This window comes from Ochotona curzoniae, unplaced genomic scaffold (assembly GCF_017591425.1).
Source record: "Ochotona curzoniae isolate NIBS_2020 unplaced genomic scaffold, NIBS_Ocur_1.0 contig_517, whole genome shotgun sequence".
Lineage (NCBI taxonomy): Eukaryota > Metazoa > Chordata > Mammalia > Lagomorpha > Ochotonidae > Ochotona > Ochotona curzoniae.
Window position 1 is genome coordinate 935,960 of NW_024466454.1, and position 26,793 is coordinate 962,752.

Here is a 26,793-nt window from a genome sequence, read left to right on the forward strand (position 1 = left end):
ATATTTCATCTCTTGTGGTGTCAGTATAAATAATAATATGTTTTTAGGATCAAATGTCGCTTATTTATTGCTGGTATGGGAATGTGACAATTTTATATATTGACTTGTGTCCTACAACTCTGTTATAATTATTTCTGAGTACCAGGAGTTTTGTCAATTCTTTTGAATTTTCCATACAGGTAGTAAAGTCTTCTGTGAGCAAAGATAGTTTATTTCTCCAGTTTTCTTTGTCTTACACATTATTTAATTAAAATTTTCTTGTATCAGCTATGATTACAAGTGTGCTGTTGAAAAGCAGTGTTGAGAAGGTACATTTTTACCTTGTTCAGTGTTTCTGAGAAGTTTTCCCTACTATGCATAAAGTGTTACCAGCATAGTATGTGATTAACTGAACAATATTTATCAAGTTGAGAAAGCTTCTTGTGTTCCTGACTTGCTGAGTTTTCATCATGGGAGGGTTTGGATTTTGTCAAAAATGTTTCAATACCTGTTGATATTGTTATATGATTTTTCTTCTTGAATCTGTTGATGTGATTAAATTACAGCATTGATTTTTTTTTTATATTGAATCAGCCTTGCTTATCTAGAGTAAATCCAATTTGTCATGGTAAAACTTGAGTATTTCTTATCTGAAAGGTTTGGGACAAGATTTATTTCAGAATTTGGATCTTTTTAAGTTGTAAGATGTTTGCATAGATTTAAGCAATTGAGTATCGCTATGTCTATAAACCTGGCATTTAAAATGCTCTGAAACTTGCAACTCATTGAGTACCACCAACCCCACAACAGTTAGGGATTTTGGAGCACTTCAGATTTTGAATTTTTGGTTATGGGGGCCCAACTTGTATGCAAGTATTTTCATACATTGCTGCATTGATTTGCTAATATTTTATTGGTGGATTTGGCATCTGTGTCCATGGCAGTTATTGCATTATAATTTTCTTGCAATATTTTTGTATGCTTTTTGTATTAGGATAATGCTGGATTTATAGAACAGTCCTTTGTTTTTGCAGTTGAACAAAATGGATTAAGATACAAGATTTCTAAAAAGTCAAATTCGTTTCTTAGTCTTGATCCTATTAGATCAGTTTGCTTTTTTTCCCCCTCTGGTTTGTTAAATATTCTTTTACTTTCCGTTGATTTTTCTCATTTGCATGTGATATACATGATATGCTTACTTTCTCTTTTCTTAATTAAAATTTAAAAAATGTTATTTTAAAAATTTGTTTGAAAGACCAAGGGAGACAGACAGACAGAGGTCTTGCAAATGCTGCTCTACTCTCTAAATGCTGGCAACAGCTGGAACTGGGTCATGCCAAAACTGGAAGCCTAGAATGCCATCATGATTTCCCACATGGGTGGCAGGCTTCCAAGAACTTGAGTCATTATCTGATTCTTTCCAGTGTGTGCATTAGCAGGAAGTTGGAGCTGGAAGCCACAGAACCAAGACGTTAAACTAGGTGTAAGCTTCCCAGATGGTATCTTGACTTCTGCATCAAAGCCCTTTCTTTTTTGTATTTTTAAATTCTTGATATTTTATGTGTTTCCTGGACCTGTGGTTTGTCTAAGTTTAATTTCTTAACATTTTCATTAAATATTGCTTCCAGGAATTGTTACTTCTTTTCTTTTTTCTTCTTCTGGTTTTCCATTACATGTATGTTACACTTTCTGTGGTTTTCCTATAATTCTTGGATATTAGACTTTTTTATTCCCCTCACTTTTTATTTTAACATATTTCTGTTGATATGCCCGTCAGCTCACAGATTCTGTCCTCAGGAATGTACAAATCTGTCCATCAGGATTCTTCTTCTTCTTCTTCTTCTTTTTGCTGACAGTACTTTTAATCTCTATTAGTTATTTTTTATTCTTTTTCAGATTTCCTGTTTTTCTCTTACATTGATAATGTGTTTCTGCATGTTGTCCATTGTTTTTTACTTTAGCCTCTTTTAATCTTAAAGTTTGAATTAATTATTAATTAATTTATATATAAGTGAGATATATATGGAAAAAGAGAGAGAGAGAGAGAGATTTCTCATCTGCTGCTTAACTTCCTAAATGCCTGAGAGCTGAGAGCTAAGAATGCAATCTGGGCCTCTCGTGTGGGTGGCAAGGATCCAAGCCCTTGAGCCATCTCACTGCCACCCAGGGAGTACATTAGAGGGAAACTGGAGTAAAGCAGAGAATCCAGAATTTGAACCTGGGCACCCTGATGTGGAATGTGGGAGTATCACGTGGTATCTTAATTGTTGTACCGAATGAATCTATAGTGAGACAATTTCCTGGCCTGATAATTCTAACATTCTTGCTGTATTTAATTGGTACTGATGCTTAGTAAGTTTCTTAGAATTTTATTTTCTGCCTTGCAGTATGTTTTATAATTCCTGAAAGGCAGACATGTTGTGCTAGGTAGCACAAATTGTCGTAGAAAGTAATACAATGTGATGGGAGGGGAAGCAATCCACAGTTCTGTTTTAGGTCGCAGTGCTTAGTGAATGTGGGCCATGAATTTTACTAATGCCTCTCAGCCTTTCCCCCTGCTTGAGTTTGCAGGATAGTGGAGATGGGATGGAAGGACATTTTCTTTCCGCACACCAAATCTTGAAGGGGCTGGAGTCTGTTTCCCTTCCTAAGTATTTCTTAGTGCAGAACTTGGTATAAAAAAAACAGAATATTCTTTGATATTTCAAAATGGGTACTTTTTACCTCCAGTGGTAGAAGCATTTTTCTTTTATTCACCATGTTTTTGTTTCTAGAATTCCTCAGGATAATATTGAATAGAAGAAAATAATTGATAGTTTTGTCTTGTCAGTGGGCTTGTGGAAAATCACTCATAATGGCATTTGTGGGGAAGGTGTTTAATTTGGTGGGTAAGATGCTGCTTAGCAGATTTGTGCCCTATATTAATATAGTTGAATTCCCACCTGTTAAAGAAAACACTGGGATTCAGTGCAGATGGCTCCAAGAGCTAGGTCTCTGCCGCTCGTATTGACTATTTTTATTGAGTTCCTAATTTCCAATTTGACCTTGGCCTAATCCTACCTATTGCAGATATTTTGAGAGTAAACCATATGTGGGAATAGTCTGTCTCTGCCTCACAAATAAAAAAAAGGAAAAAATTTGCTGCATATGTACATATATAGACATGTATATATAAATTAATTCTCCTTTTTCATTATTTACTTGATCAGTAATATAAAAAATTTAGAATCTTTTCAAAGAATCATATTTGCTTCTATTGACTTTTAAAAATCAGACTCCTATAATCAATTTCATAGACTTATGCTCTCTAATATTTTCTTCATATCTATTTTTGGAGCCTAATTTTTCATGGTTTTTCTGGCATTTAGGATTGAGTGCAGGTGATTGACTTCTAATCTTTTTGCTTTTATAACATATATACCTAAAGTTTTAATAGTTCTGTTAACTGATATGTAATTCTAAGGTCTTAGATTTTTTTCATTATAATTTGTTGATTTTGAAGTAGTTTCTATTTTTACTATGTTGATTTTGACCCTTGGATTAATTTTATCATTTTATTTTCAGTATATCCTTGTGTTTCAAATTTACTGGTTGTAATCAACTTAGTTATATTCTGTTTTTCATGTAGTTCCACTATATGTAATATCTCACATTTATTTCATTTGTGTACATATATTTGAAATCAGGATCTAAGTCTACATTTTCTTATTTCTGTTAGAAGTCTGGGTTTTTTTTTTAAGATTTATTTATTTTTATTGCAAAGTTGGGTATACAGAGAGGAGGAGAGACAGAGAGGAAAATCTTCCATCCCCTGATTCACTCCCCAAGTGGCCGCAACAGCTGAAGCTGAGCTGATCTGAAGCCAGGGGCCCGGAGCCTCTTCCAGGTCTCCCATGTGGGTGCAGGATCCTAAGCCTTTGGGCCATCCTTGACTGCTTTTCCAGGCCACAAGCAGGGAGCTGGATGGGAAGCAGGGTCACCTGGATTAGAACCAGTGCCCTTATGGGATCCTAGTATGTTTAAGGCAAGGACTTTAGACGCTAGGCTACCACACTGGGTCCCAAAACTCTTAGGTTTTACCCTCTATTATTTAAAACAGATAAATGGGCGCTGTTTCTTTTTATGACTTGTAAAATTCTATTGCACTTGAAATTCTTTAATGAAGAATAGTTGGTCCTCTGCTTTGGAAAATGTCAAGATATTCATAGGCAGTTAGTGAAAAAAATCACTAAGCTATCTTTTAAAAAAGGAATTGGTGCTCTGATGTCGCCGTATTTTAAGAAGTAATATTTTGTCTCAACTTCTGGCCATAAATAAATAATTGATAATGAATTAGCCTAATAAGATAAACAAAAGGAAATTTTGATCAAATGTTTACAATTTTTGTTATAATTTTAAGAACTTATAAAGCAGGAACTGAAAGATTACAGTGTATGAGAGAAGGGAAATGGGGTGAATACTGAGATTCTTGTGGCTTACTAGCTTGTGGCATTTATCAGACTGTGATCCATTTAGAGGCAACCGAGTACAGTTGAGCAGCCTCAATAAACTGAACAATCAGAGATCAGAGTTTGAAGAAATTCTAATAACTATAATTCATAGAGTGATTCTGAAAGTGAAAGTAGCTATACAAAGAAAGAGCTAAAAAAAAGTCTCAGGAGTCTCTTGAAGTGTTTAACCGAATGATAAAACTGCACCATGAATAGGGTGTGACTCTAAGAGGCTGGGCAAAGAACAGCTATGTGGAAATGATACTGTAGTAACTGCAACAGTCAGGGCTCACGTGGGTTAGGCAACATTTAAATTCCAGCACACTATACTAAAGTACCCTCACTGAGCATGTAGGCAATTGTTCGAGATCCAGAAAGGTCACGCCTTTGGTATAGGAATGTACTAGTCCTACAATAGAAACCAGTTTAGAGCTATGATAACAGAGTTTAAAGACAAGTCTCAAAAGGACCAAAATGATCTGTGAGTAAATGAATACACATGAAAATAAAGGTCAAAAGTCTTTAAAAGAACAAATTCCAAATATTCAACTATGTAACACACATATTGTCCAGTATCTACCAAAGGCACATCTGAACAAGCAAGAAGGTCGAGAGGACCCACAAATAAAAGAGGTTATGGAATCAGTGTGTCTACACAGCAGTTCCTATAAACCTATTCTATTCAGGAATTTGAAAGAAAATATAACTTTAGTATTGAGAGAGATAGAAACATTGGTTAAATAATATTTAGAAAACTCAAAATTGAAAAAATAAATTTAAATGCAGATAACAAATAGAAGGCTAAGATAGTAGTAAAACTCAGTTGTGTTATAGAAGCAATGCAAATGGAAACACAGAAAAGCAGGAAAAAATAAAAAAGATCAGAGAGTATTCAGAGCATTCTAGCCCCTAAGAACAGATTGTATACCATACGTGTAACTGAAGTGGCTGAGCAATGACTGTTAAAAGGAACTGAATACATCTTGGGTAAAATTTTCCAATTAAAAAATATATACAAGCCCTTAAATCCAGATAGAATAAATACAAAAGAAAATGCATTGCAAAGCACATGGGTAACAAATTGTTGAAAACTATTGAGAAAAAGTCTTAAAAGCACCAAAGATACGTTATGTACAATGGAATAAGTATAGAAATCATCCATGCTATCAGAAATAATGCACATTAAAAGATATTACAGTTGTATACTCATATTTTGAAATGGTAAAAAAGAAAGTAGTAATTAAATTAGGATTCTAGAATTAGCAAACTTATTCCTCAACAGGACAATGAAATGAAATTATCAAGACAAACGAAAGTTAATAGAATTATAAGGCATATAACTAAATAGTATCTCATGGTGAAATTAGGAAGTAGCTAAAACTTTGATTAAATATGAGTAGAAGCATAAAATAATGCAACAGTTTTGAAAAAGTTTCTTCTTATAAAACCAGGCTGCATAGCTATTTGTTATGTTTCGAGGAATTTCTGTTTTTTTAAAAAAAACATTTATTCAAAAGGCACAGCAACAGAGAAAAATATAGGAGAAAATCTTTGTAGTTTTAATAAACACAAAGACTTCATAGAGAGGTCCCAGGTAGCACCAGACACAAAGAAAAAATTAATAACCATAGAAACACACACTCTGCAAAAGCAGACACAGAGATAGAGGTTTTCCATGAGTTGGTTCACTCCCCAAGTGGCCACGATAACCAGGGATGGGCCAGACAGAAGACAGGCGACTGCAACTCTATCTGGGTCTCCCACATGGGAGGCGAGGCAAATTTTTGGGGGCATCTCCTGATGTTTCCCCAGGCACATTTACAGGAAGCTGGATCAGAAGTGGAGCAATGGAGACTTAAACCAGCACTCATTAAAACATCTGCTTAATTAAAGCATCAGCTTAATCTGCCGCGTCATAGCACCAACACCTGAAAGAATGTTCAAAAACACTTTTCATGAGCATTATGATGTGTTAGTAAATGTTAATCATTTTGCTTTTCAAAGAAAAGAATTTAAATTTGAAGTGATGCATAAATGCATAATCACGAGATGGTATTTGATGAAGGTGCTTTTTTTTTTTTTTAAAAGATTTGTTTATTTTTATTGGAAAGGCAGATATACAGAGACGAGGAGAGATGGAGAGGAAAATCTTCCATCTGATGATTCACTCCTCAAGTGGCTGCAACGACTGGAACTGAGCCACTCCGAAGTCAGGAGCCAGGAGTTTCCTCTGGGTCTCCCATGCAGGCATAGGGTCCCAAGGCCCTGGCCACCCTCTGGATTGCCTTCCCAGGCCACAAGCAGGGATCTGGATGGGAAGTGGGGTTACTGGGATTAGAACCAGCAACCATATGGGATCCTGGTATGTTCAAGATGAGGACTTTAGCTGCTAGGCTATTGTGCCAAGCCCGGGCGTTTCTTTCGTTTGGAAGTCAGGGACAGGGAGAGACAGGTACGAGACAGGTACAGAGAAAGAGACAGAGGTCTTTTGTTTGTTGGTTCAGTCCCTAAGTGGCTGCAAGGGCTGGCATTCGGCCAGCCAAAGCCAGAAGACAGAAGTCACCCATGTGGAAGACAAGTCAGAAGTTTCTCATGTGGAAATGCTTGGGCCATTTTCTGCTGCTTTTCCCAGGCCTTTAGCAGGGAGCTTGTGTGGGACCAGGCCAAAGCCAGGAACAAGGAATTTCTTCTGAGTCTATGACATGGATGGCAGGGGCCCCCAAACTTGGACCATCCTCTGCTGCTTTTCTGAGGACATTAGCAGAGACCCAGATTTGAGTACAGCATTCTGGGCATGATCTGGTACCCATATGAGAGGCTGGCATCACATTTGGCATTGTTACCCATATGCCACAATGCCAGCTCTAAGTTCTCTGCTTTTTCTGTATTACCTTTGGAAATGGTTATGCTTTGATGAATATGCAAGAGAAAATTGGTGGTCAAAGATTCCTTTGTTTAATGTTTAGGTTTTAGGCAGCCTTAGAAAATACATTTAAAGAGAAATCTCTTATCTGCACGTATAAAACACTATACCATCTATGAATATATGTAAAGAACCAGTATTAAGGAATGCCAAAGCGATATATTTAGAATTGGTGCAGAGGGAGAATTCTCTACCTAATGTGATGATGTCTGAAAATGTGTTCGTTTTAACTTTCGAATGTAGGGGTTTTAATTATTTATTTATTTATTTTAGATTTTATTTGTTTGTATTGGAAAGGCATATTTAGAGAGAAGGAGAGACCAAGAGAGAGCTCTTCAAGCTGCTGCTTCACTTCCCAAATGGACACAATGTCTCTAGCTGATCAAAAGCCAGAAGGAAGGAGCCGGAGCTTGTTCTGGGTCTCCCACACGATTGCAGGGTCCCAAGGCTTTAGGCCGTCCTCAACTGCTTTCCCAGACCACTAACAGGCAGCCAGATGGGAAGTGGAGCAGTGGGGAAGTGAACCGGTGCCCGTGTGGGATGCTGGTGCTTGAAACTGAAAGATCAGCCAATTTAGTCATTACTCTGGGCCTTAAGCACTTTTCAGTCTTTAAGAGCGCGGCAGTCTTAGATTTAGCAGTTATCTTTTCTTTGTGGCATCTAACGGTTCTAATACACCTCTAGTTATTCTCATTGCCACAGCACACACCCACACACACTGACATGTTAACAGTAAACCATCCAGTGAAGTGGCTGTGGAGTTAACATTTTTCCTGGAAGGAAAATATCTGGTTTAATGGCCAAATCATTTTAAGGCAGCACAACAGAATTTCACAGGAACTAAATCTCTTTCTTCACACCGATCATGCCTGTTTTACTCCAGCATTGAGTCATTAGCATGTTTATAATGGTTCTAATTTAGCACAACATTTTCTGAATTTTATCCTTGAGTCATTTACAAATTGTTCATATTGAGTAAACAAAGGAAACAGATTGCATTTTATACTTAGTAATTTATCTCAAAGAAGAGGGGAGGGTTAATTGTTTTAAAGTTTTGGTCTGTTTGGGGAAGTGAGCCTGCTTTTTCATTGCTAGGCATAAATGCTATTTCTCATCTTTTTTGAAGATGGTGGGGGCAACTATGGAGGAGTAAAATGAAAAATTAGGACCAGGACAAGACTGACCACTCCCAGAGGGGAGTGTGGAGCAAAAGGGGAGCTGGCACGAGATTATCCTAAACAGTTGGTGCATTCCTTAATGATCAAGTGCTTGAGAAGTCCAGCTCTTCCTGGCAGAGCATCTGTGTTGATGTTTATATCATTGCCCTGCTGTATGGGAAAGGCATGCTTTCTCTTGCTGCCTGGCTAAAAATAGGATGGAATATAGCATTGTATGAGATATTTTAAGACAGTAAAAACATTTATGAGGTTAAAGGTTTGGTTTTTGGATTTAAAAAGATCAGTGATATAAGTCATGGTATTCTTTACAGACTGAATTTTATCTCGAGTTTGTTAGTGATTTGGGCACTCGGTTAGAGAAGTTATTCTAGGTTTATTTGGTGCAGTCTGAAAAACCCACTCTGCTGTATTTTCTGTCAGCCTCCCAGCGTGAAGAGCAGGCCTGAAAACAGCCTCTATTTATACACCCTTGATCTTATTTGGAAAATCAGTTGTTTCACTGGGGAGAGAAGGGGGTGAAGGACACCAAGACACAGGCAGAGCAGGGAGGGAGGCAAAGCAGAGAGAGAGGCAGAGGCCGACTCAGAGGCTGGGTGTTGGTAAAGGAAAGTAAGAGAGAGAGCAAGAGAGAAGAAACGCAGGAGCAAGCAGTTATCAGGGATTATGCTTCGTACATTACAGTGACTTCAAAATAAAACTGGCACATTTTAGTGTCTAATTATTTTTAGTGAGCTTTGAGGGTTTTAATTAAAATTTAAGAGTGCTCTTCAAGCTCTCCAAGCTCCAATTTTATCCCACTGTATTGTGGAGGCACTTGCTACTGTGGCAGACTACAGTAACTGACACTTGCATCTCTGTTTCCTGCTGACAAATGTGGCATGGATGATCAATGGGATTTAATATATATTGTTGGGTTTGGTTCTAAACAAAGGTTAGTGGGTGATTTTTGAAAGTTATAATTGTCATGGATGGAAAGAAAAATTGTGTGAAATTGATGATTTCTATGGTGAAAAGACAAAGGATTTCTTCATTTATTAACTCTTATAGAATTAATAGAATCAATTATATATTTACATAGAGGCAGCAGTTGTTGTTTTCCCTGCGAAAATATTATATTTTCCATGTCATGTTTCTAAAATTTAAACATTTTTAATTTTAAATGTTTCTTTGAGGTAAAAGGAATAATAAGTGTTTACTTAAAGATAAATTGTTTTAAAGTAGAATAAACTTTTCTCATTATCATTTTATCTTCCTAATGTTCTCATTTTGATGATAATTTATTCTCTTATTCATTTTAAGGACCTTTATTTTATGCAGAATAGGAATTGCTTCTGCTGAAGCTTTGTTTTGCAATAATTTAAGATTATTCTTGTAATATCATCATATAAATTAGGAAATAAAAATCTTATGTACTCCTACTTTGCATTTCTCTTTTAACATGAAACTAATCACTAGTACACATGGATATTACTAAGCCCTGGTAAAGCATTCTTGACTTACCCAAGCTGAAATGTAGGTACTTAAGAAGCAGAACCACTGCTTTCCTATCCATGCAGTGGCCTCCATCCCCAGGGTTGACATTGTAGCACAGCAAGTTTAGATGCTACCAAGGACACCAGCTTCCCATATGAGCCTTGGTTCTTTTTCTCTAATCCTGCTCCCTGCTAATGTGCCTATGAATGCAGTAGAAGATTGCCCATGTACTTGAACCCTGCCATCTACCCTGTCGGAGTTCCAGGTTCCTGGCTTCATTCTGCTCCAGTTCCAGCTGTTGCAGTCATTTGGGGAATAAACCAAAAGGCCTATTTCTGCCTCTTTCTTTCTGTAACTCTGTCTTTTAAAATAAATATTTCTGGAGAGAGAACATTTCAATTACGTAGGAAAGAGTGAAACCAGAAGCTATAAAATTGAGAAATAATTTGTAAGAAAGCATAAAAAATTTGTGAAAATGGAATGAAATGAAAATTTTATTGTGGTACATTTTGAAACTCATGAAGTTTTTGCTTGATATGTGTTTTTAAAATATCCCCTGTGTCTCTTCCCCCTTTTAAAGATTTATTTAGTTTTTAAGAGTTTTAGAGAAAGAGAAAGATCTCCCATCAACTGGTTCACTCTGTTAACTGCAGCTGCTGGGCCTGTACCAGGCTGAAGCTGACAGCCAGGAGCTTCATCTGGTTCTCCCACATGGGTGGAAAGGACCCTAGCACTTGGACCATATTTTGATGTTTTTTAAGGCATATTAGCAGGAAACTGAGTTGTAAGTGAAACAGCCAGAACTCAAACCAGTTGACATTAATATGGAATTCAGGCATCACAAGTAGCAACTTAACTTGCTGAACCACAATGCTCGTCCCTGTAATATGCATTTTCTTTTCTTTTTCTTTTAAATATTTATTTGTTTTTATTGGAAAGTCACATATTCAGAGGAGGAGGAGTGACAGAGAAGAACATCTTCCGTCCAATGATTCATTCCCTAAGTGACCACAACTGCCAGTGCTGTGCCGATCCGAAGCCGGGAACCAGGAGCTCTTCCAGGTCTCCCACATGGGTGCAGGGTCCCAAACCCTTGGGCTGTCCTCAGCTGCTTTCCCGGGCCACAAGCAGGGAGCTGGATGGGAAGTGGGGCCGCCGGGATTAGAACTGGCGACCATATGGGATCCCGGCACGTTGAAGGGGAGGACTTTAGCCACTAGGCCACGGCGCCGGGCCCAATATGCATTTTCTTTTACAGATATTTCAGAGATCTCTCCTATAACATATCAAATCCTTTACAACCTTGCTTAAAGTATAAATGAGAAATAATGAACAGCTTTACATTTCCAATAGCCCTGTTTTAGCCACTGTAATTTTTAAAAAGTTAGACAAGACCAATGTAAAGTGCTACATTTCCCCGAATAGGTACTGGTTAAAGCAAATTCTTTCAAAAGGGAGGAATTAACTTTTGACAGTTTTCACTTTAAAACTGAAATGTAATGTCCTATCTTCAATTTTAATATGTATATGATATGGGGATATTTAAAATATCAATTGTCTGTTAATCGAGAGATAATTGATATGTCTCTCGAGAGACAAAGATAGAGAGACAGAAATAGATGTTTCCTCCACTGGTTCATTAGCAAAGCCCACAATAGCCAGGGCTGTGCCATGCCAAAGTCAGAAGCCTAGAGTGCCACTTAATCTCCCAGGTAGCTGGCAGGGACCCAGGTACTTGAGCCGTCATCTGCTGACTCTGTGGATGCTCCTTAGTAGGAAGTTGGGTTGGAGACAGAGTCTGGGCGGTCGGCTGCTCCATGTGGGCATCTCAGATGGTGTACTCTGCTGAAGGTCCAGTCCCCGATCACATTTTGGTGTTTTGTGCTATGATTTTTTATCTCAATTTCCAAAAAGAATATGGCCCCTTTCCGTTTTTCTGTTGATGACAACTTGAAGTCCCTAATCATTGAAGATGATGAAAGTTACTATATATTGTTTCATAGTTTTGATGGACTATAACACCATGAATATGTTAGTTGCTTTCAAATGAATTGTGTGAAGCATGTTTATATGCAGTATAATCTATGAGTAGCTTAGATGTCAGCCACATGAGTACCATGTTAAAACCATTATGTGTGATCTTATGCTTTCCATGTGCGCTACACAAACTGGGTCTTATTTATTTGTTTTACATTAGTACTAGATCATAACAGAAAGCAATATGATGTATCAATTGTTTCCATAAAATTAATGTTTTGTTCAAATAGTTGAAGGTGCGTGATAATGGGGGTTCATCCTTTAAATTTGTGCTTTTACTGGCTATTGTTTTGAGCAGATTTGAAGCTATTAAATTTTACATGAAATATTTTACCTGTTAAAATATTTCCTTGTTTCAAATCAGAAACCTTTCAGGGGCAGCAGCACTGGTCTCTGTCTAGAATTGACCATACTTGATAAGATTTTTTTGCTCATGTTTCCCTCCCTCATTCTGCATGCTTTACCTCAAAGTATCGTGAGTTCTTAGCACCTGTGTGGTAGGTATGCCCTCAAAGGTTTAGCAGACAGATATTTAGAAGAGAAAAAGGATACTTTTTCAAGAGACTTTCTTAGAGTTTTGAGTCTTCCTGTAATATCATGGAATTGAGATTAGTTACTTTCATTATCCTGTAGATAGAGGCAGTGATATTACTAAATATTTTTATGGCTATAAATGTAGATGTGAAAGACTGCTCATTTCTGCTACTGGCATGGGAATTCATATGGTCAGATTCACCAGGTAATTCAGTGAGGATTATTGTTATAATAGGAATGAAAATGCTTTCAAAGTGTTAACTGTATTAATTATAAGGAGTAAAGCTATGTCCATGTGATTTGATTTACAGTTGAGTATGCATTCTTGTTGTCCATATAGTTGTACTTTTCTCCCATAAAGTTTCAGCATTCTTTTCTTAGAACTCTGAAAGATTTCAGATCTATTTATAGATATGAGAGACATACTTTAGCCTGTTTTATCTCTAGTGTGTATCTAATTCTGATCTGTGGAGTTGTTCAGAATTCATGATGATTATGAATAAATTAAGCATTATCTTTTTAAAAAATAACTTATTTGAAAGAGTTACAGAGAGAAAGGGTGCGCACACACACACACATGCACACATGCACAGAACAGAGAAAGTGAGATCTTTGATCCAATGGTTCACCAGATATCTACAACAGCTAGAACTGGGCCAGGGGTGAAGCCTTAGAAAATAATAGAAAACAATGGAAGAAGGAAATGGGGAGGATGGTAAGGAAGAAAGCGGGAGAAGGGCAGGGAACTTTCACTTAATAGAATCAAGCTGACTTCTGTTTAGAAAGAATGTTAGTCTCTGTGATAGCCAGCTAGCATGGTTGTTCTTTATCAGCTCTTTCACAATACGCTGATCTGGATTCCATCCATTTCTTGATTGATTGATCATGTCACAGACAGATGTTAATTTTTTCAGTAGTTTGTAACTATGCAGTGGTCTTCTCATTTCTAAACCAGGACTTGCTGCCTTTTTCCTAATGCTTATCTTCTTCCTAAAGCCTTTTAGATCCATCTTGACCTTATTGTCATTCTGAAAAATTCAAGGAGGATTTAGAAGCTGGAGAAAAAAAAATGAAAGGGAAAATGCTAAACAGATAGGTGCTGATATGGGAGAGAAAAAGGCATTTGGAATTGGAGTAACCATTTCAAATATAATTTTAAAAGGAAGTTATCAGAATTTTGACACTTGGAATGTTAAGTTTTCAAGGGAGTATGCTTTGCACTAAGATTTTAGAATTTAAATCTGCATTCCCTTTTGGAAATGTGACCTGTTTGTTAAGATTTGAGGCTGAAAAGATAGAAGTAAACAGTTGCAAGCAGTAGCTCTATTTTCAAACCCATCTGAATGGAGAGAAAAAATTTAACTCATTGAGATAAAATTTAGACATTAACGTTTGAATATCTGTAAACTTTATGAATGTTTAAAAACCAAATATAACTACTTTATGTAATCTAGTGTATTATTTAAAATTGCATTGGCACAACATTTACATATTTTTTTGTGTCAAAAATATATATCACTGTATATGAGATAAAAGTTTTTATCAGTGTTCACCACTTAGAGAACATCTTGACTTTATTTTCTTCTTGCTTCCCTCTAAATGGGTGCTTAGCAAAAGCTATGTTTCTTTTTAAAGAATTAAGTGGTTACAGGTTGATTGGCCTCCATCCTGGAAGCTCTGTCATTGTTCTTTTTGAAGCACGTACATTTTACTTGTACATAAAATAAAATAAAATAAAATAAAATAAAATAAAATAAAAAGCCACCTGGATGAGTAGCATCTAAATTTTTAACTCACAGGAAAGAGGCCCCCTGTGTAGTATATCACTTTAATAAATGGTAAGTATCAGCAAAATTTTGATAGAATTACAATATTAAGAAAAGATTAACCAGCATTTCCTTTCTTCCCCTGGACACTTGATTAAATCATCTTCTGAAAAAAGAAGACAGTATGTTATAATAGAATCATATAATTGACCACAGTCTAGGGTAGAATAATGGCAACAAAAATAAGTTTATGCATTTTTTAACTGAGAAGTTTTCCGTAAACTTGTCTTCTGAACTTGTAAGATATATGCATTTTAATGATTGCTTTTGTACTTTCATAGATTCCTCCTGCATGGAAAAACTACTTTCAAAAGATTGGAAGGAAAAAATGGAAAGATTAAATACCAGTGAACTTCTTGGAGAAATTAAAGGTACAATAAGAAAAAACTCAAACATGCCAGTGTAGAGAAGTTATTTTCTGGAACAACTTATTTGACGATCTTATATAGCATTAATTTCTTACCACTAACATTTGACTGTACATGGGAGTGTAATTTGTTCCTGAGCTTTTATTCTAAATAATGCATAATGAATGAAATTTTTGCCTGCTCTGTAAATATTTAACTTATGGTATACTCATGCATTAAAATTGCAAACTATATCAACAGATGGCAAAATTGAGTTAATGATAACCAACTTTTTTTTTTCTAAAAATCTTAAAAGTTTAGTTTATGAATCCAGACTCATGATTTGAACTCCTTTTGATCAGTAGACCCACCTATAGCACCTTTAACAAGGTTTACACTGTGGGCTAAACATAATAGTGTTTGGCTGCATTTTGTGGTGGTCTCATTTTCGTTCAAATCCTGCTGTGTTATTGACTAAATGAGTGATGCTGGGAAACCACTGAATTTTTCTGTTTCATAATCCTCAACTAAAAAATGGGGATAATGATTTCATTAATTCATTAAGAGAGTTAATACATGTGAAGTCCTATGATCTTTGATACTTATTCATTTGTGTAAGTTGTTGTGGTTATTAGTAATGTGCCTGTAGGATCATATGTTGATTAATCTTAAGCATATTTCATAGTATCTAATGTTTTTTTAAGCCCTGAAACAGAAGAGGTTGGACATTTTTGGTTCCGAACACATGTGATTGATGTCATCATTTGACATGTAGTAAGAAGTGAACAGTCCTTGTCTGTTCCAGCGCTAAATTAGCCTACCAGCTAAGAAAAGTCTTGATTCCTATGTGGGGTTAAAATTTTATATTACTAGATTTTTTTAATGTAGCTTGAAGAAACGTTATTTTCATTAATTAATTCTACCAGTCATCCCTTACCCACAGATGGCCATCAACCTGATTTGTGTCAATTTAGAAACATAATCACATTAGTTTTCTGAATGTATCTACTCGCTTTAAATGAAATCATCATATTTTTATAGATAATATTTTCAGTCAAGATAACAATTTGGCAATAAATATCTGCTGAAAATATTATTTGCGTTTGCTAGAGAAATTGTTTAGTTTCAGGCATACTAGGATGAACAGAAAAAGGAAATCATCTTTTTCCAAAGGCATAATTAATAACTCATTCCATTAACTGTTACAGTGTCAAAATGAAGTGGAAATTTGTTAGTATTTTGAATTTCACTGATTCTGTTTTGTACTCATAAAGGCCATTTGCTATTTTGGAAAAAAAAACAAAAAACGAAACTGAAGTTATAACTGACGGGTAGAAAGAAAGTCATTAGTGACATATTCTCTCTCCAGCTGCAGTAACGTGGTGTGTGCTACTCTGCACGTCATTCTGTGTTTTCTTCTGTTTTCAAAGTCTTTGGTTTTATAACAGTGAGAACAGAAATGGTTTATGCAAAGGCAAGCTTTTGCCAGCACGAATGCTGGGGGTCTAACTTTTCCTTAGTAATGTGGAAGCAAACTCTTTAATGTGAAGATTAAACAGTTTTTATACTATACTTCAGGGTAATCTTTTCACCCCATTTATCACATTCCATTCTGATTTATATTTAATTCCAATTATGAATTTACAATAACAATAGCATTGGTTTTTACTATTCAAAATGAATAAACCACAAAAGTACAACACATACAAAACTAGCCCTTTCAAATTTCTCTCACTGTTTCTCTGGATTCTATATGTCATATGTGAACTGCACTGTTCTGAGTTACCTGAACATAAAAGAAAATATTCTTACTAATTTACACATTCTCATTCATTATGTAGTATTATTTCTTCTCATATTTTGTTATTTTGTCACCACATCTAGTATATTTTGTGGAGAATATTTCAACAGGATATAATATTAGAATTCCAAAAATTAATTAAAGTACCAGAGATATTCAAATAGTTTTATCTAAACATTGATAGAACTTGATGTATTCTAGTCACTTAAATTTCTTATCAGTATTCCAAAATTTTTCTGTGGTTTAAATTATATCTTTATATATTTATATGCATTATGACAGGCAGGCTAACAGTCTTTGATATTATTTCACCCTGATTAATAGAATTCATATGTATTTATTTTTGAGGAGCACAAAATACACAAAGGAATACAAAATTTTTTTTCTTTTAAAAATGTGTATTTACTTTGAAATTATTTTTATTATCTTCCATAATACTGTTTGTAGGTATAGGGAGTTTCCCTTTCCATTCTTTTTCTCCCTTTCTGTTTTCCTCTCTCTCCATTTTCCCCACATTATTAAAGTAGTATAGTCCTTTAGTAACAGGTACAAGGTTACCATTCTGCTAATTAAGTGAATCATGACATTGCAGACACAGACAAAAGTGGAAAATCTAGTATCGTATTTGCCAAGGTATATTTAACAGTTTCATTGGGAATCCATCTTTTATTTGGGAATAGAGATGCCTACTGCAACATATGTTTACTTCGCAGTATGCTAGTCTCCATCATACAGTTCATCTATAAGAACATATGTATATATTCTGTTCATCTATATATCTGTTTGTTTTATATTTTATATAAAGGTTACCTCATATATGCGGAGAGAACATATGCGATAGAGGACAATTTGGGGATTGGCTTATTTCACCGAGAAAAATGCTTTCTAGTTGGGACCTTTTATTTTTTCAAATGGCAGAATTTCATTCAGTTTTCAGTTGTGTTAGCGTTCTCCATACTGACTTGCATAGCAGCTGAACTAGCCTACACTCCCATCAACAGTGGAGTAGGTGATTTTCCTCCACATCGACGACAGAAGGAGCTTTTAGGAGATTTCTTTACAGAGGCCATTCTCACTCAAGTTAGGTGGAACCTCAATCTGGTTTTTGCTTGTATTTCCCTGCTAGCTATGGAGCCTGAGCACTTTTTCATATGTCTATAAGCCATTTGAGTTTGTTCTCTTGAAAAATGTCTGCTCATGTCTTCCGTCCATTTCTTCACAGGATTGTGTTTTGCTGTTGAGTTTCTAAAGCTCTTTGTAAACCCTGATATTAGTCTCCTATCTGTAGTGTTGTAGTGCTTTTTCCTCCCATTCCATTGGTTGTCTCTTTATTTTATCATTTCCTTTGCTGTATAGAAGCTTTTTAGTTTGATGTAGTCCTGTTCATTTGACTGCCTGTGCTTTTGGTGACTTTTCGAAGAAGTCTTGACCAATGTCAATATCTTATGTTTCCCTCTATTAATTTGATGATTTCTCGGTGCAGATTTTGGTTCTTCAATTCTACATGTATCTTATTGTGTGTTCCTCCAATGTTGGCTTATGAAATTGTTAGATATATTGTTTGCTTTAAATATTTATTTTATTCATTTTGTAAGTCAAAATTACACACAGAGAGAAATAGAGCAACCTACTGACCCACTTCCTAGATGGCCAGTGTTCAGCACTGAGCAGCACTGGCCAGGCTGAAGCCAAAAGCTGGTAGTTTCATCTAGATCTCTCGTGTAGTTGCCAGAGGTCTAAACAACTGGGCCACTTGTCACTGTTTTTCCCAGGAAATTTGTAGGGAGCTGGCTTGGGAGTGGAACAGCCAGGAGAGGAACAGGCAACCCTTTGGGATGCTGGTTTCACAGCTGGTGGCTACAATCCTGGCCTCTGTGGTAGAGTTTTACTCCTACAAAATTAGTTTCAATCTTGTACTATTCTTTCATGATCCATGTTTCTGATTTAACAATCTATGGATTTCCCTGGACTAGGATGGCTTCTAAAATATTTTGCTAGCAGAAAATATGGATAAAGTGAATATCATAATTTGTCTGACCTTTCATTCAATGTTGTTTTTAATGTTTTTAAGCATAAAAGGCATCTACAATGTGGATAACATTTTGTTAAGTGTTTTTGACTTATTAATGGTTATTTCTTTAGGATGTATTCTTAAATATGAAATTCTATACTCTGGTTTCTCTTTAGACTGTATAAATCTTTCACCTTTTAAATATGAAATTTTTGGGCCAAAGAATATGTTCTTTTAAAAAAAGGCTTTAGATTAGGCTCGGCATGGTAGCCTAGCAGTTAAAGTCCTCACCTTGCATGCACCAGGATCCCATATGGGCTATGGTTCTAATCCCTACAGCCCCACTTCCCATCCAGCTCCTTGTTTGAGGCCTGGGAAAGCATTCAAAAACGACCCAAAACCTTGGGATCCTGTACATGCGTGGAAGGCCCCGAAGAGGCTCTAGGCTCCTGGCTTCAGATCATTGCAGCTCTGGCCATTGTGGCTGCTTAGGGAGTGAATCAATGGACGGAGGATCTTTCTGTCTGTCTCTTCTCCTCTCTCTATGTCTGACTTTCCAATAAAAATAAAATAAATCTAAAATAAAAGATTCATATTGCCAGTATTGTGCAGGAAATGTTTTGTACTGTCACCTACAATATTTGCAAGTTCTTATCTTCATGTCTTATTTTAAAAATTTCTTGCTGGTTTGATCAACTGAAAACAGCATACCATTGCTGATTTAATGTTTTGTTGCTGATTATTGAAAATAATGAGGTTTGCATACATTAATTTGCTATTGAATGGTTCTTCCTTTGTGAACTGCTTATTGATATTAGTTGCCTATTTATAGAATCTGTCTACTTCTTACTTTTTTTAAGAATTGTTAAAATATGTTTTTAAACTTGCTAGCTTTCATTTGTCCTTTTGGTGCATTTTAACCATTTGCTTTATTTCTGGTTTTGTTGTCAATACTGCTATTCTTTTTTAACTGCACATTTCTGTTGGTAGAGGGGAGTGTTGTGCAGAAAGATTTCCCATGCTGAGATTAGATAGTGCTCTGAGACATTTTCTCCCAATTAGTTAGCTACACTTCTAAACACTTACCTCTTTAATCCCTTTTAACTGCATTTTGATTCATAATGTCTACTAAATACAGAACTTAATTTTTCTCAATCATCAAATGTTATCCCTGTCCCATTTATTAACTAATTCGCTTTATTTCTCTTGAACAAATCCATTTTATTCCTCTCAAAGCAGCATATTATACTGTGATCCATAGTTGGAATCATTTATGGATTTCGGTTACTCAATAAATTTTTTCCATCTAAAATATTTTTAGTATTATGTTATGCTATAATAAGTAGCATCTATTTCATATATATATATATTTGTAGTATTTTTGTAAAGTAAGTATTGCAAAATGACATTCTGAAGGATTTTTTTTTTAGGTATTTATACACTTCTGTAAAGTTTATCTTAGATTTTTTAAAAAATGCTTTTCACTTGTTATGAACTCATCAATTATATTTTGCTTAATTTTACATTTTATTTGGAAAGCAGAGAGGTTGAGACAGGCAGACACTGAAGCAGAGGTCTTCTGTGTGCTGGTTCACGCCTCCAAATGCCTGCTTTAGCCAGGGTAATCATACACTGATGGCTGAGATTCATGAGCGTGAGCCATCACCTGCTGCTTGCTACAGCACACATTAAGTGCAAGCTGGCATGTAGGAGGGGAACCAGGACTCAAATCAGACACTCTGATACAAGACGCAGATGTCCCAGCAGTGTCAGTACCACACCAAACACTCATCTCTTTGAAATGCTTTTGAAAAGAGTTAACCGCTATTTAAAATTATAGAGTGAATTGGTATCTTTATAGAATTGAATTTTTTCTATTCAAGCTATTCATCCAACTTTTTAATGTATCAAAAATAGTCTGTTCCTTTTTTAAGTATAGAATTTTATTTATTATATAGTTTATATTCAACTAGTATTTTACTTGTTTTTTTGTAGTATCATATTTTAAAATCACATTACAACCATGATTCATGTGCTATTAAAGAATTCAACAAAGTAAAAAGACTTTTTTATTTTATTTTATAAAGCCAATTTTGTTCCTTAAATACATTGCCTTTGATGTTTCCTTTATAATTTGTAACATATTTTTACTCCTGTAAGTAAGATAGTCTTTATTGTGTTAAAAATTAATTTATTAATTTTATTCCATGATACAATTTCGTAGGCTCCAGGGTTTCCCTTTTCCTCTTTCCCAAATCTCTTCTCCCCCCTCCCCCGCCCCCAATGATTTCTCCTATATCATTACAATAGTATAGTTCTTCACAATTAGTTGTTAAGTACATTATTCTGCTATTTAAGCGTATCCTGACATTGTAGGCATGGACAATGGCAGAAATTCCAGTATCCTATTAACAAGATGTATTCAACAGTTTCATTGGGATTTCATCTTTGATTTGGAAATAGAGATGCATACTGCACTGTATCTTCACATCTCTATGTGAATAGTCTCTAAAACAGTTACTATGCATCCCTTAAATGAAAAGTCATAAAACAAAATCAACAACAGAGGGAAAAATAGAAGATTTACAACAATATGAAGTTAAAGAACATGCTACTAATGACCAATGTGTCACTGAAGAAGTGAAAAGGTAAATAAAAAGTGTTCCTGAAGCAAAAGATGCTATTGATGCTATTGTGTGACCTATGAGTCAGTGAGGAAAATAATAAGAAAAACAAACGTTTTTTGAATGAATGAAAATAAAAGCAAAAATTTCAAACCCTCTGATATGTAGCAAAACCTGTATTGGAAAGGCACTTGATCTTGCGTTTTGCATGAAGGTTGCCTTATATCAGAGAGAACATATGATATTTGTCCTTTGGGGATTGACGTGTTTCACTGAGCATAATGGTTTCTAATTGAGGCCATTTTGTTGCAAATAGTAGAATTTCATTTTGTTAAGAGCTGAGTAGTATTCCATGGAATAGATGTACCACAGTTTCTTTATTCACTTCTCTTTTAATGGGCATCTGGGTTGTATCCATGTTTTTGCATTTGTAGATTGTGCTGCTGTGAATACAGGATTATAGATCCCTTTCTCATGTGCAGATTTCATTTCCTTGGGCTGTATTCTCAGGAGTAGGATTGCTAGGTCATACAGCAGATCAATTTTCCGTTGTCTTAGCCCTCTCCATACTGACTTCCATTGTGATTGTACTAGCTCACACTCCTAGCAACAGTGAAGGAGAGTACATTTCTCCCCACATCCATTGTCAGCAGGTGTTGTTAGTAGAGTTCTGAATATAGGCCAATCTCACTGGTGGAACCTCAGTGTGTTTTTGTTGTTGCTCTTACTGTAATTAGGGATGCTAGTGAATTTTGCTGTTTGTTTTATTGATTTATTTAATAACTTTATTAATTTTACTAAGTATTCTAGATATTTTCATAGTCCAGCTGACTTGTTTTTCCCTCTTGTTGGTGATTGTGTGTCTTTGACTTCACTTTCTCCCCCCTGCAAATTAAAATTGTCTCTAGATTATCAAGACTAATATTAGGCAAAATAGATAAGAATCTGTTTTATGTAGTTTTGATACAGGATTTTAAAAATATTTCACATGGATATTTTGCAGGTTATGGATTTAAGCTATAGTTTACCGCTTGAAAATATTTTAGGCATGGTCATTTGCCATACCAATTAAAACACTGGTTAAGAGCCCTGTGTCCCATATCGGTGAGACTGAGGTTGGTTCCCAGCCCCAGCTCCCAGTTCTAACTTCCTGGCAATGCGGACTCTGCTCATGGAGTGGGATCTCAAACCTGAGTCGGGGACCTGGATGGAGAACAATCCTTGGTGCTATGGGCATTTGGGGAATGAATCAGCAGATAGGAAGCCTGTTCTTCTCTGTCTTTCTCTCTGCCTCTCAATTATTTCTATTCTATTAGGCATTTCTTGGAGAAATTACATTTTATTTTATGGTGTAGTATACTAGTTTTATCTTCTAAATTTATTGTTGAAATAAACCCTGATTAGTCATGGTATAGTCTTGTTTTAATGTACTGCATAATTTTATTTGCTCATATTATAGTTGTTATTTTTGCTTCTGTAATCATAAATGAGATTAGTTTTTGGTTTTCCTCATTTGTGCTATCTTTGTTGATTTTTGAACCAGCCTTCATATTTGAAGAGAAAAACTTTTCCTAATCTTCTAAGCTGTGTAAAATATTGACTAGATTACCTGTGTATTGTTTCTTGAAATTCTCAAAAGCATACTCATAAAATATCTAGTTTCCTTTGGAGATAATTGTTTCCTTATATTGCTGCTTCTTTTTCAGTTAGTGCAATTCTTGGAAAACTGCATATTTCATAAGATCTTCATATATGCTAGTATTGACTTATTAAAACACTCCTTTAAATCTTCTTTTTAGTGTTACATTTGTACATTCCACTTTTAATGTTGTATGGTTGTGTTCTCCCGTTTGCTTTAATTTTACTTGTCATTTGTTTTTAACTTTGTTGTCTCTCTCTCCCCAATAATCTGATTTTTTAGTTAATTAGCTAACTCTCTGGCTTTACACCATGCCAGTTAATTAGTCTTACAGTTATTCTCATCTCTCCCTCCATTGTTTTCTTTATATAGTTTTAATTTGTTTATTTGGGGTAGCTCTGACTTTTGGGGATTAATGCTTTTTAAAAAAACTTTCAGAATAAAGGCATCTTTGGATGTAAATATGTATACAAATAGCCCATACATTCTATGATTTTGTGCTTTAAAAATTATCTTGGTAAGTATTTTATAGAAGTTCAACATTAATTAGTATTAATACTCTGATTTTGCAAATGAGTAGGGTGAGGTTGATAGAATTAAGTATGTTTCTCAGGGTCATTCAGAAAGTTGTGGATATAGGTTTTGAGTCTTGGTCTTAGAAATCTTGTTTGGTACACTACTGAGCAGCTCTTAAATTCTTCTAAGCCGTAGAAATCTGCAGTAGGACTAAAAGGAAGATTGACTGTATTGTTCCTCTTTCACAACACACAAGCAAGGAAAACGACCCAGTCTTTCCATTTTGTTTACAGAAGAAGTAGACTTGTGAAACTAACAACGAATGTATGTAATATTGAAACAGTTTCTCAGTGTTAATACTTAGCTTGATCTGTGCCTAAATGAAATAGGGCTAGAGCAATATGGTAGCAGAATACAACGTAAAACACCAATACTGGCAGCCATCAGAATTTACATTTGTTTGAGTTGTGACAAAGGAAGGAGAGTGCAGGATATCTGATGATTTGAGATTTTCTAAATGTGACAGTGACATCCTAGAAGAGGTCTAAAGCATGAGAACTCATCCTGTCTCTGTGGATGGGTCTAACCTTCTGTGACTCCTGTGGGACAATTTTAGTCAGCCTGCCTGTCTTGCACACATGTCCCTCTGTGCTGTGGCTGGCATCTCCTCCTTGGTGTGAAGGCGCCTCCCTGGGCAGTGTGCCAGGGAAACAGTAATGTTGGTTGTTTGAGTTAACACAAACTGTTTGTGTTCATGTTTGTCAAACACACAGATGATAAGAGAGACAAAAATAATTATGTGATATGAACCAAATAAGGAAAATAGTGTTTTCTCTCCTTGGTCATTTGTGATTAATTATTTCAATATTTACATTTAGAGATCAAGGTAGTTCTACTTGTAGGTATCCTCGCCCACAGCCAGGAAAAATGACACTGTTTTTCAGATAGGGGAAAAAAGTGGGGTACCAAATATTTTTACATAGATAGTACTATAAATTATTTTGTGTTTTTCAAAGACATTGTTGAAACACAATTGCAGTTATTCAACAAATATGTCTTGAGGGTTTTGGTTTTATAGCCAAAATACTCTTAATACATTAAATAAATAAAATATTACAATTTGAGGATTTTTAATAAGAAAAGTAAAATTAGGAACTGTATTACATAAAATAGTACAAACATATCAGGATTGTGCATGGTGCAAATACTGAATTAATTTAGATTTATCATGACACTGCTACCATGTGTAACTGAAGGCCTTGCTTTGTTTTTAGCTCTGATTGCAAACATAGATCTTTGAAGGGAAGCACAGGAGCACAAACATTCTGTGCATTTGTTTTAAGTTTGTGATATATCCTCGTAGATCAAATAGTACATTATTCTTGAAGCCACTTAAGCAATGCTGCTAGCACTAAAATGGTTTTAATGACATCCTTGTAGTAGCATGACTGCTGTGTATCACATGCCAAGTTTTAGTCTTAGTTTGTTCACTTTTATAGTGAAGAGCCTAATTGTTTTCTGATCATCTCTTCTATAACATATTTAGCCTTCTCTAAAAATGCTCCTAGTTTTAGGGATAGTAATTCACAGTTGGTGCCTTTTTCTGTTGTAAATCATCGTAGAAGTACTGGAGTGATTTTACAAGAGCTCTGACTGTATGTATACTTTGCATATTCATTTGTAAAATTTTTTTTAATTTCTACTTATAAGTTTATACCCATTTCCCTATCTGGGGAAACATAAAAAACTGGAAATGAATCATCTGGTATTTTTCAGTTCCAATAAAATCAGCAAAATTCATGTAGCTGAATCTTTTTTGCTGTCTCGTTAAAAGCAGTTCAAACAATAATCTATCAGTGCTTAGAACTCATATTTAAAAGATTAAAATTTGCTAATTCAAAAGTAAATTTGTATTTCTCTAGAGACAAGCAAGCTTGTGAAAGGGAGTTAGAGTATGGATATTATTTTATCACATTTCTATTTGAATGACGTAAAGTAGTGGTTTGCCACTATATTTTTTCATAAATATGTTTTTAATTGCGGAATTCCAGAATAGAATCTAGAATCATGGAGTCTCAAAATCTTAAAGCTATATGCACTTTGTATATTATAAAATGCAATTTCTTAATTTACACTTAAGAAATCCAGTATTCAGAAGAGAAAACTTCCCTATACCAAATTGTAAATTGCAAAGGTAGAAACTTATTTCTGCCTAATAATATCTTTAAAGTATTTGAAATGATCTTTATTATCTCAAGTAGTTTTTGCAGAGCCCATGGGTTCTTTTGTTAACAACAATTACAGACAGCAGCTTAAGTTATAATATATGTAGTATTAACTAGTGTTAATATATTAACTCGTGTTAATATATATAACACAGAAACACCTATAGATTTTCATTATACCAGTTTGTGTGATTGTAGACATTTTAGAGCCCTCTTTTATACTCTGTTACAAACATCTTTTATCTCTTTTGAAATCTGTGATATACATATACACAATTAAAGCTTCTTTCACACTTGGGGTTTGGAGACATGAAATCATTTTAATCAAAATTCAAACAAAGGCTACTGGCAAAAATTCCTTCTATTTGATAAAGGTCTGTAGCATTATGATACAATGGAATCATTGTTATCTGCTGGGATTAAAAGAAACCAGTATGTTAGCTTAAAGATCAGTTGAGTATAATTAGTGGAATATTTACATTAAAAAAGTTGAAGCTTTTGACAAGTTCAGATTATAAAAATAACACTAGCTAAAGTTTTTCTTTATTGTTATATTGACCACCTCATATTTTGAATTCATTGAATAAGAATCACAAACTTCTTTATTGTCATTGTTACAATTAAAAATATCAGCTTAATTATACTTGTTCCAAAATTTTCAGTTATAAAATTTGCTTACATATAAAAATAACCACAAATAATAAAATACCCTATTGATTCTATTTTAAAAGGCAACTTTCAGCAGTAGCTGTAAGTACAGAGTAGGAGAAGAGGCAAAACTGGTTAGAAGTAAAAACATCCAAAGTATTCTTATGCAATTGTAATTACATTAAATATGTATTAGTCTATTTGGTGACATACCAAAATAAAAGAGAATACATCTTGATATAATACAAAAACAACATGTTTCACTTTTTTTCTTCCTGATTGCTGTGATGAAAATAAACATTATAACCAGCATGGAGAAGCAAAACTATTACTAATTGCAGCCTAGGATTTAAGTAAAATGAAGGTCATTAGCAATTTCCTGGAAGCCATTCAGATTGCTTACCAGGAAATGGTAGCTAGCAGGACATCTGTAATCCTCCTGTGTGGAATTAGTGAAAACATACTGGAGCTTTAATGATGTGTGTTAGATTTAAGCTGATGGAGTAACCTTTCCCTCTCAAGGAAACTACTATTTGAATACA

At 35.0% G+C, this 26,793-nt stretch overlaps 1 protein-coding gene across 20 annotated transcripts in view; it reads left to right on the forward strand.

The window, feature by feature from the left end:
- The window catches only part of SOX6 (SRY-box transcription factor 6), a 472,980-nt gene that overhangs the window by 207,564 nt on the left and 238,623 nt on the right, over nucleotides 1–26,793 (forward strand). For 19 of the 20 annotated variants that reach the window (XM_040989053.1, XM_040989047.1, XM_040989045.1 and 16 more), the window contains one exon: nucleotides 14,722–14,811. The exons of the other annotated variant lie outside the window; for it this stretch is intronic. In XM_040989053.1, the coding sequence (XP_040844987.1) occupies nucleotides 14,722–14,811 (90 nt within the window). The remainder of the gene's footprint in view (nucleotides 1–14,721; nucleotides 14,812–26,793) is intronic. 20 annotated transcript variants of the gene reach the window in all.